The sequence below is a fragment of the Procambarus clarkii genome, chromosome 1 (assembly GCF_040958095.1).
Source record: "Procambarus clarkii isolate CNS0578487 chromosome 1, FALCON_Pclarkii_2.0, whole genome shotgun sequence".
Lineage (NCBI taxonomy): Eukaryota > Metazoa > Arthropoda > Malacostraca > Decapoda > Cambaridae > Procambarus > Procambarus clarkii.
This window is the reverse complement of record NC_091150.1, coordinates 47582207-47594066: the sequence shown is the minus strand read 5'-3', so window position 1 is coordinate 47594066 and position 11860 is coordinate 47582207. Positions and strand designations below refer to the sequence as shown.

General features: G+C 39.2%; 1 protein-coding gene across 3 annotated transcripts in view; it reads right to left on the bottom strand.

Moving 5' to 3' along the window:
* Positions 1 to 5134: 5134 nt before the first annotated feature.
* LOC123772849 (RNA polymerase-associated protein LEO1) overlaps positions 5135 to 11860 on the bottom strand; it is a 30331-nt gene continuing 23605 nt past the window's right edge. For 2 of the 3 annotated variants that reach the window (XM_045766232.2, XM_069307595.1), the window contains exons 12-14: positions 7137 to 7332; positions 6523 to 6689; positions 5451 to 5729 (exon numbers count right to left, since the gene is read on the bottom strand). In XM_045766232.2, the coding sequence (XP_045622188.2) occupies positions 5637 to 5729; positions 6523 to 6689; positions 7137 to 7332 (456 nt within the window). In that variant the 3' untranslated portion in view covers positions 5451 to 5636. Of the gene's footprint in view, positions 5730 to 6522; positions 6690 to 7136; positions 7333 to 11860 lie in introns of all 3 variants that reach the window. The other variant, XM_045766324.2, reaches the window with a different exon arrangement.

Sequence of the window (11860 nt, the reverse complement as noted above, 5' to 3'; positions counted from 1 at the left end):
TTGAGGGCACCATGCCCAAATTTCCAGCACCTATTGCAAAATCTAGGAGAGGGAAAGTACTCCTCAAAGGAGCACCTGGCCCTAGCAAAAATGATAGAAGGCAGAAGGGTCCTACTATCAAAAATCATCTTCACACCTCAAAGAGGCTGATGTCGACGACCATGAGGGGGTCGAGTGAACGTATTAACCTGAAGGACAGAATGGCCTTGGACTTCAAGGATATATATGTTTAATATTCTCGTGGCAGTGTTTCGGGTCCCTAACACCAGTCGCAATATGGCGAGGAAGGATAACAGTGTCGATATTGGCATTTAATCAGGCCTTTTAGGAGATCCTAATAGGAAGGGGGGGGGTCTTCCTAATGCTGGACAACGAGGCTAAGCGGGCAGCTGCTTCCTGAGGAGCAACAGCAACGATACGCATACCAGAACGGGTGGTGTTAAAAGTAACAAGGTTATTCACAAAATCGACGAGGTGTTTATAGAGGGAGAAATCATACACACATAGAATCCAGATGGTTGAGGTCAAAGTACCTAGTCCATGTAGCAGGACCAAACAAGGCCTGGGACATATGAGAACTGGAATGAATCATGCGAGTGCGTCTGCAGGAAGGGGGTAAAAAGGCAGTCCTCACAATGAGAGAATGGGCTCTAGTGCTTTAGGACACCAGCAAGGTCACAAACACTAGCCCCCCCAGCCAATGTACTGACAACCCAACATAACACACACGCAAACAAACAACACATACACAAATGTCAACCCATGGTGGACAGGCCACCGAACTTTCAAACCTCCTCTCTCTCTACACTTGCATCCTCTTCCTGAATTTCATCTCCCCATCCCTCTACATCCCCCATCCTTTCCAATCCCTTTGGACATCAAAGCTAAAGTCACTCCAGGTGACGAGGTAGTGGTCACCACTGGGAGCTTGGGGCTCGACCCTGCCACAGAGGTGGGAAGTCGGGAGGGTCAATGGAGCAGCCTGGTCTGGGCCCAATGTAGCGGAGGCTACAGAGCCCGGTCTTCCAACAGTTTGACTCGGGGACCTGGTCGCCCACCCCACGAGCCTGGGAAGTTAAGAGAGGGTCATTCGTCGGTATATAAATGAGCAGGTAATTTCATTCACGAATAAGCCCCATACCCACCATTGAGACACATTTAGAGGATAGGACACCTGACATGATGGGGCCCTCCCAGGAGTGCATCGTGAGTACACGCCCGGCAATCACCACCTTAAGAACTGTCAGTCCGTCGAGATCAGGTTCAGCAATAAGTGTCCCCTTGCTCGAAATGTCGGGTACCACACACAGTTCTACGGGTGAGCCTTCCCAAACACCGGGACATTAAAACAGAACATGTCCGAAAGAATAATCAAGAATGGCAAAAAGTCGGTGGGAAATGACAATTAGAAAGAAGAGGAGGAAAAATGAAACATAAGGAAGAGGAAATACTATCCAGCACAATTAATGAAGATGGCAGCAGGATCATAAGGCTTCATAAGGACAGAGGACTGTCCCACAGAGCATCACACCCTGGCAGCCACCCACCAAGTCCCCTCATGAAAACAATGGTCTGGAAAGGGAGGGAGGGGGGGGGGGGCCAACGTCATTAAACTGATGTACTAAATTGCCCAAACCTAACCAAACTGAGGACCCACGAACAGACAATGGGACATGTCAATTTTATAAGCTGCCATTATTTTTTTTGTGCATCAGTTTTTTGGCTTTAAGATACTGTATTCATACGTCAAAATGCAATACATTACTCAAGAGGACGGGTTCCTTCTCCAATATAACACGTGCTCATTTGGGTTCTGTGGCCAGTTTCCCTTCTGATCCCCAATCCTGGACCATTAAAGTTCTTGTTCCTGAAGCTTCCACCAACACCATGATCCATTTTTATTTTTTAATTCACAAGCTTAGGTAGGTCTGATACTGAGACTATCCCACATGGTAATTTTCTATGTACTCTTCCTTTATTCCCTAACCGTTCTTGTGTGGATCTGCTCTATGCTTTCCAGCTCTTCGACAGAGGCGAGAGGAAGGATGTTGCAAGGACCGCGCAAGATAGCGGAGACAGTAGCGATCACGGTGGTCCTGGAGAGATAGGAAGCCAGTGTCAACAGACAAGCTGAGGACGGGACCCGAACGAAATGCACCAGAACCGAGGCGCAACCCAGTATGGTGCAAAGCATCATGACAGCAAAGAGTAGGAGCAGCAGCAGACGAGTAAGCAAGGCAACCATAATCGGGCTTAGACAGGACGAGAAAGGAATGTAAAGCGAGTATTGATTGTTGCCGCCGAAGGCGGCTAGTTTATTGTGTATCCTGCAGCCTCTCCGAGACAAACCAGGTTCGAATCCTCGTCACGGCTCTTGTGGATTTGTTTTATTTGATGCATCACGCCATTGTGACGGGTGTATAATAGGATTGCAGATTTACAGAACAAATTACTGGGTAACATCAAGGAAGCCTAGTTGAGGACCGGGCCAGGGAACTTTGAGCCCGAAATCAAATCATTGCAAGGTAACATTAGATTCAGGACTGCCGATTGCCTCAAACAAAAGTCGAGTCATTTGAGTTTAGTGTCAGTATAATTAGCTGCTGCTTTGTATTGACAAGTCTTCAGCAGTTTTGTATAATGTTCACAAACAAGTACCAATAAATTTGTTATTGCCAAATTATTAGCTCTTCATAACATGGGTTACATAGTCTTCCAAGCTTTGCACCTTTTGATAATTACTTCATATGTGGTACTAAAAACTGGGTAGAAAAAAAAAATTCAGGTTTATTTGTGTATTGGCCAAAAGCCATAAGATTAGAACCTCCTCAATATCCTCATGTTGAAAATGCAACTAAGGTAGACTGGGTTGAAGACATCTTGAACAACAAACAACCTCCATTTAATGTGCAGTTGTTCTACTCTACCTTATTATTTAGTAAATTACCATTTAACAGAAAAAAAGTATCCTACAATACTGCTAACATATGGTAATTAATCACATAATACACATGAGTTTGTAGCAGTGGAAAGATTACATGCAGATTGGGCAATATTTACTTTCATATTAATTACAACTCCATGAAGAAACTGGAAAAGAAATGTGTACAAAACACATGTTACTTGATTTCTTATTGAAAGAAAATGTACGCACCAGATTCGGCATGTTTATTCCTCTTCCATTCCGTAAGAAATGTTAAGGAAAACAATCAACAGAGAAATGCACTATTAAACAATTTATTTACACAACAAAATTGTGCATACAATTTTGTATTTGGCAAAGATAAATTATGACAAATCTATCAATAAAAAATTATTAAATGGCTAGAAATTGCATGTAAGAAACTAAATATAAATGAACATTGCTTGAAATACAACAAAAATATATATATTGATGGTAACATTCAGACCATCACGATAGAATAGCAAGCACAAGTATTTCTATTTGTTACAGTGAGTGTGAGAGTGTGTGAGAGAGTGTGAGAGAGAGTGTGAGAGTGTGAGAGAGAGTGTGAGAGAGTGAGAGAGAGTGAGAGAGAGAGTGAGAGAGAGAGTGAGAGAGAGAGTGAGAGAGAGAGTGAGAGAGAGTGAGAGAGAGAGTGTGAGAGAGAGTGTGAGAGTGTGAGAGAGTGTGAGAGAGCGTGAGAGAGTGTGAGAGAGTGTGAGAGAGTATGAGAGTGTGAGAGAGTATGAGAGTGTGAAAGAGAGTGTAAGTGAGTGTGAGAGAGAGAGAGAGAGAGAGAGAGAGAGAGAGAGAGAGAGCGAGTGTGTGCGCTCTTGAGTGAGATGATAATGATAATAGAGCAGCATATTGATATGCATTAATGTAATCACACAAATGCATGAATCAATGAGAAAATCTGCAGGAGCCATGAGGAGGATTCAAACCCGCACACTTGGTATCCCCAAGCACACACACCTGACCTCTACACCATGACATGGTCACAAGCAATGCAACCTGGGATTTAGCTGAATTTTCTAATGGTCCTGACGCTTCCACTGAATCCCAATCTGGGTTTCTCACATTGTGGTCTAGGACTCCTGGACCAGAGCCACAGTGCATAGTGGCAACACATGAAACCCAGATTGGGCTTCAGTGGAAGGATCAGGAACCCTAGAGGATTCAGCTAAATCCCAGGTTACATTGCTTTTGACCATGTCGTGGCATAGTAGTCTAGGGCATATGCTTGGTGTAGGTCAAAAACCTGCTTTCCTACAAAAACCTAAGTACTGAACCAAAAAGGTTCAAATCCTCATGGCGCCTAATATTTTCTCATTATTATTTTTATATAATTATCATAACTATAGTGTAATTATATAATTATTATAATACAATAATTATGTAATTACTATATATAATAATTTTATTTGCATACATCAATGTGTGATGTATGCACGCACACATGCTTGAATTATAATAATTGTAATAATATTATAATTATGTAATTATACAATTATAATAATAAAACATTTATATGATGGAAAAAGGGATAAACTGGCTGGTGGTTGAGCAAATGAGATATTCTTTAATTAAAGGATACCTACATCACATCCATATGCTCTATCAAACAGTATACTGTACCAAGAAAATATGTTGCCATAGAATTTCCCAAAAATATTTTATAAAATAATAACTCCCTTAATTAGGTCCCAATTGTTAAAACCTTTCTTGTTGAAATTTTTCTTTTTCAAAATTATAACTCTTTAATAATCCGTATTTTTTGTCAAGAATTTTACTAAATTTATGAACATTCATTAACCGAATATTAGTTTTAGTTTGTCTCTAAAGAAAATGGTGATGTCAAGAAAAAATTGTTGTCGTTTTAACGCAGAAAGAATTCGTGTATAATATGTAGTTTACCAGCTTCTCAAAATTCCTAACCAATTTATAATATTGTAAATTTCTTAATAAGGAATCTTAATGAATAAAGTACAGCATTTAAAAAATAAAATTATTAAAAAAAAAAAAAAAATACATATAATTTTGAATACCATATTGTAATCCAAATGTAGAGGCAATCCTTATTTTAAAGATCAACATTTAATGTACCTAACTTATGTTGAATATGTCTCAAATATTTGTTTTAAAAAGGCATGAGTACAAAAGGAATGCCACGATTTCCAAAAGGAAAACTGCAAATGGGTCGTTAAAAAAAAATTTTACTTTCTATTAATGATCAAGAGCTTATTGGTAAAATATAACCAAATTTTATTTCAGCTCTTTATCACTACAATTAATAAAGTTTCTTAAAACTACATCTTGTTGACTACAAGAATTTTAATAAAGAACTTTTTGTGGAAATAAATCTGCATGAAATATAATGTTTAAAACACACTTTACTTTCATTTGAGGAACCTGCACTTGCCAGTTCCCATGAGCTAATGATGCATATTGTTACTTGTAACATTTCTCTTAATAGCTATCCTACAATAAACCACAGACACCAATAAAACAATTCAAGTGAAGATAAGCATTCTTGCTCTATAAAGTATGACCAAACCTGCCATTCACAAACTGTACTTTACAACCAGCTCCAATGCCTCTTCACATTTGAGGAGGCAGTAGATTCAATACCACCACAACGTGGCAAGACTACCTCTCATTGGAACACGTCAATTTACTAGCACTCACCAGTTCATTCATCAGTAAAGTCATCCCCAACTTCATCTAGAGCTTCTTTTTCCAAAGTGGAGTCTTGACTTTTGTTTACCGTTTCATCATCAGGCAACTAGAAGTACAGAATTTTTTTTTTTTAGAAACAATAGCACACTAACCATTTAGCAAAAAAGCAATTTTATTTTATTTATAGCCCAAAAGCCCATAGACAAGGTCTCAATCTTCCAGTAAAACTGCACCAAAATATCACCAGAGAATCATCATACATATAAAGAGGACCACTTGATTTGCGAACTTAAGTTATCCGAAAGTTTCAGTTTCCCGATTGGGGTTGGGGATTCCCGCTACACGAGCTAAGTTTGGGTCCACCAAGCCTCATGCCGGCCGGGGTGGGGGTTACCCAACACGAACCAAGTTCGGGTGAGGAAGTGGTCCGCCAAGCGTCACGCCAACCTGGGGTGGTGGGTGAGAGATGGTCTAGTTTGCTCATTGACCATGTCAGGCGCCATCACTAATGCCTTCTACCCTGTGACGTCACAGATTCACAGCCTATTGTTCCCATTGTTTTGATTTGTCACGAGGCTGAGTGTTCATTTCGTGACTTTGTTGGATATACCTGTATCTGCACAATCAAGGAACATCCGTGCACCATATCGGCTCCAAATGCACGCATTTTGTCAGTGAAAGCATCAACAAGTGGGATACATAAAAGAAAGAGGTCAGTGAGGATATTTGAAAAGAAAGTTGAAACAATTAAGAAGGTGGAGAGCAGTGCCCCGAGAAATGTCGTGTGCTCTGAATATGGCATTAGCAAAAGTACTGTTTTTGATCTTTTTAATGCTAGAGACGACATTGTTCACAATAAATACAGCAAACGTTTAAACAAAAACTTTATATGTACTAACCTTAGTAGCTGTGTTATCTTTTTTAGTATCTTGCACATCTTCCTTACTTGTCTTGGCACAATCCTTCTCCACATCCTCCTCCTCCTTTTCCTCCATCCCATTGACTTTCTCCCCTTTGTTTGGATCTTCTGTAGCATCCTCACCCTCTATTTCCGTGAGGATTTCACCTAAAAAATAGATAAATAAATAAGAGAGGACATGCCTACAACAATAATAAAATTATAAGAATGAATACAAAGATGGTTTGGTCACAGTAACAATGTGTGGTCATAAATAATCGGGTAATATTTTGCTTAAATTAAGTTTTTAGAGTTATTATTGTTTGATGACATTTGGCAAGCAAGCTGGTTATCTCACTGACGGCCAGCAATGCAATGTATAAATGAAGACCTTTTCCAAAGTACAAACTGAACATGAGCACTGTTCTAATTGTGTTTTTCTGGGAGTCACTGAGGAAGCCATTCATACTGGATTTTCAAAATGCCCTAGCTTAAAAAATTTATTTAGTAAAATTCTATAGTTAAAAATTTTCAAACCTTGCCTACATTCTGTAGCTCAAATGAAGATTCTCATATGAAGAAATTCTCACAAATTTAAAACACAGAAACACTCACCCTGAAGAGCAGTAAGGCCCTTATCAACTTCTTCCCAGAGTTTGTCCTGGTCCGGGTCTTCCTCAAGTTCACCGTCACCTTCACCCTCGCCCTCGCCCTCACCCTCGCCTTCGCCTTCGCCCTCACCCTCGCCTTCGCCCTCACCCTCGCCTTCGCCCTCACCTTCGCCTTCGCCCTCACCCTCGCCCTCTTCTCCCTGAAATAATTTGCAAACCACTTCATAAACAAAAATATAGCTCCATTTTACAATGTTAGCTAAAAATAAAAATATGGAGTTCACTAACAGCAAAAGCACCATATCATGAACTAATCTCTATAAATATCCATGTACCAAGTAATACCCAGACCAATATTTTCTATCACAAAAGTGGCAATTATACCTGTTTTTACACATACCTCATTTTAATAATATGGAACAAATTACCATCTCATGAGATTCTTAACCCTTCAAATGATCATGACAAACAAGAATGACCATGGCATATCAGACAATACTGTGCAAGTCAATGAGGAATGATTTAAAGTACTGTGGAAGATTTATAAATCCCACAGGTAGACAGGGATGGTGACTCACTTGCTTCATCAGGCCTCCAGTAAACAGATAACATCTTAAGATAAAATTTGCAAGCACACCCCCTTCTGGGTATGAGGACCTCATTATTGGAAGGGTGACCCTGGGTAACCCATGCTGCAGCAGTTCACAGCACTGCTGTGCAGCTTGTGCCTCGGCATCACTTAATAGTGATGAAATATGTAAATAACCGACTACTGTACTTTGCGATGATAGTGTCGAAGATGATACTGACTGCGATAAAGACTATGTACAAGGTTCAGGTATCAGTGAACATAAGAACAGGTTATGATGTTCAATGGCAGCCAGTTTCATGCATCTACACATTATGAAACAAAACTTCATGTTACTTAAGAAATTAAACTTCTGCAAAATTATTCATTCGTGATTTAGTGACAAATCTGATAATGCAGTGTTGTTCCTAGAATTAGAAATGTATGTAATATATTGAGATATTTTATTCGTTGTGCCATCCTTTGCTGGTAGTGTGGGGCACTATGCTGTGCTTGGATTTCATTCCACACCCACCAGACCTGCTTAGTGATTTGTCATGGTGCATAAAACAATATAGTTATATATAACTGTTGTATGTACCTGACTGAGGTTCTGGGAGTTCTACTTCCCAAGCCTGGCCCGAGGCCAGGCTCGACTTGCAAGAGCTTGGTCCAACAGGCTGTTGCTTGGAGTGGCCCTCAGGCCCCACATATCCACTACAGCCTAGTTCATCTGACATTTCTTGAAGACTTCCCCTTATGTTCTGGCAATATTTCTTATACGTGCTGCAATGACACTGAACAACCATGAACCTCTGATGTTCATAGTGTTCTCTGATTGTGCCTATGGCAAATCTACTCTTCACTGGCTCTATTCTGCATTTCCTTCCATATAGTTCACTCCAGTATATTGTTATTTTAATATGTAAACTTAAGACCTGGCCCTCCAGCATTTACCATGTAAATATTATTTGATACCTCACGTCTCCTTTCTAGAGAATACATTTTGAGAGCTTTGAGATGCCAATAATTTAGGTGGATTATTGTGTGCCTAAATGTATTTCCATTTCAGAAATTTCTCTTGCTTTGAAAGGGAAAATGAGTACCAAGCAGAATTTCAAGAAGGAAAACACAAATGATTTAAATATTAAAAACTGTGTGGTGGAATTCCTGGATTTGGAGGTTTTCATAATCCACATATTTTATGGGTTGATGCTGTTTGCTTTGTAATTTTCACTAAATGTTAGGCTATCTGATATTATCATTCCCAGATACATACTTGACTTTTTTTTTTTCCTTCTTTGAGATCTGATTGTGTCCTGTACCTTGTATTTTGTTTTAAATTCATTTTTACCAGACTTAAGTATTTTGAATTTATCAGTTAAACATGTTATTTTCTGTTGCCCTATAGAAGACTTTACTGATATTTGCTTGAAGTTCTCCAATGTCTTTTGCAAAAGTAATTTTTGTGCTGAATTTTGTACCATGTGCAAAGAATGACATGAAGCCAAGACATTTTTATCTAATTTAAGTGAAAATAAGCAAGCAGTGGTGTAAAGACTGGCTTGGGGTACAGAACTTTTTTCCACTGTACTTTTTTTTTACTCTTTGCATTCTGTTTGACAAGAAATTAATATCCATCACCTTTCTATTTATCTCATTTTATGGATAATCACTCCATGGTCAAATTTATTAAATGCCTTAACAAAGTAAATGTATACATCTGCATTTTGTTTTTATTCTGATAATTGCTCTTGGAACTGTGAATGGTGGTTGCTACTACTACCTCTGGTTCAACCTCACTTCACATGATGTACCTGGATGGGGTTCTGGGAGTGGTTCTACTCCCCAGACCCGGCCAGAGGCCAGGCTCGACTTGTGAGAGCTTTGTCCAACAGGCTGTTGCTTGGAGTGGCCTGTAGGCCCACATAGCCACCACAGCCTGGTTGGCCCAGTACTTCTTGAAGAAAACTATCTAGTCTTTTCTTGAAAGTGTTCAGCACTTAACCATTCTCATTGTGTATCTTACATTTCTCTGGCTTAATTGTTGAAACATTTACCTCAGCCCTCTTCTGTTCTTTTAAGAAAAACTTTCCAAATAGTAAATTCTCAGTATCATGGACTTGTTCTTGTGGGTTCTGCATGTTTTGTATGTTTATTGTGCATATATTTTTAGTACATACACAGCAGCATCTACAAAATCCATTTTACATTTCCAACCCAGTTCAGATTTGCACAAAATCCAGATTTCTGGAAACTTGCCCTTTTTTGGACTGTTTATCACCAACTGTTCTGCATTTCGCTTATAACATATGCCAAATTTTGTGAAATATAAGATGAAGGCATACAAACATGCATACCAAAACAAGAGATGCAGAACCAGAAAACAGGATTGGTTGAAAAGAAATTGTGAGGCCAAAGAGGAAAAAACAAGATGGGTTCAATATAGGAAGAGTCCTAACCTTCAAACATACCAGCATTACAAGCAAGGAAGAAACATACAAAGCACTGAGGAGAGGGAGAAAGTCACTTTGAGAGAGGAATACCATACACAATGTATAACAGATCCAGGCCTTTTCAATAAATTCAATAAAAACAAGCTGCATGTAAAGGATACAATCCAGAGATTGAGAACGGGGAACAGGACTACTGAGAATGAAAAAGAAATGTGTCAAATGCTAAATGAACAGTTCCAAGGTGTGTTAATAAAAAATTAAAATTTCAGAGAGCTGGACCCAATGTCAATTCCAGAGCACACACAGTTATCTCAAGATTAAGTGGAAAAATTACTCTAGGGGCTAGGAAGAAATAAGGCAGGTTGGACTGATGGAGTTTCACCTTGGGTGCTGCAAGAATGTGCAACTGTACTGTGCATTTTAATCCAATTAATATTCCCGACATCCTTGTGTACACAAATTTTAGCCGATATATGGAAAAAGACAAACATAGTTCCAATCTACAAAAATAGTAGCAGAGAGGAGAACCTCTAATTATAGACCCCATATCATTAACAAGCGTGGTAGTCAAAACACTAGAAAAAGTTAAAAACACCTGGAGAGTAATGACATAACGGACAGACAGTATGATCTTCGAGTAGGAAGATCCTGTGTAACAAATCTGCTTAGTTTTTATGATTAAGCCACAGAGATTCTACAGGAAAGAGATGGTTGGGTTGACTGTCTATTTAGACCTAAAAATAAAGGCCTAAAAAAAGGCTTTTGAGAGTCCCACACAAAAGGTTGTTCTGCAGAGGAACACAAAGAACATTGTGAGAGGAGCTTGTATCACTTTCCAACTTCACCCTTGCTTTTAATTACATGGATGAGGAAATACTAAAACTGTTCCTGACTTCTGAGACTAAAATTGGAATATGCAGCTGTTGTATGATGCCCATTTCTCAAGCACATAAACTGGAAAAGGTGCAAAGGCATGCTACAAAATGGCTTGTGGATCTGAAAAACCAGATTACAAGGAGAGACTAAAGGCAGTAAACATACCAAAACTAGAAGATAAAAGAAAAAGAGGGGATATGATCACCACTTACAAATAACTAACAGGAATCTACCAAATTGACAAAGTGGAATTCCTGAAACCAGCAACTTCAAGAACAAGAGGACACAGATTCAAGCTAACAAAGGTGGGAGAAAAAAAAATTAGAAAGTTCTCTTTTGCAAACAGATTGGTAGGCAGTTGAGTTAGGTGAGAAGGTGGTGGAGGCCAAAACCATCAATACTGTCTCCACTCGATCATCCGGACTATATGGGAAGGCCCCCCAGCCGGAGTATCACATTTTCAGGATAATGGTACTTTTTCACCTACGAGTCCAAACTAACCATTTCCAACTATTTTTATACTACAAACAACAATTTGAATTGCCTTGCCACATATAATTATTAAATATTCAACTAGAAACCTCAACTTACCTTGTTGTTCATCGTCTTGATTGATGCCACACATCTTGAAGTTAAAAATTCTTGACAATTTACGTAACTTATACTAACACAACACTAAAATTAACACTTAAAATTATTGTACAGTTCATTAGGCAAAGTTAGTTTTCACTGTCAGCTGCGGAAGCCTCACTGGTTGAAGGCATTTGGCTTGCTTGTGCTGCCTCACTTGTTGAAGGCCCTTGGTTTGATTTTCGTACCATATAAGAA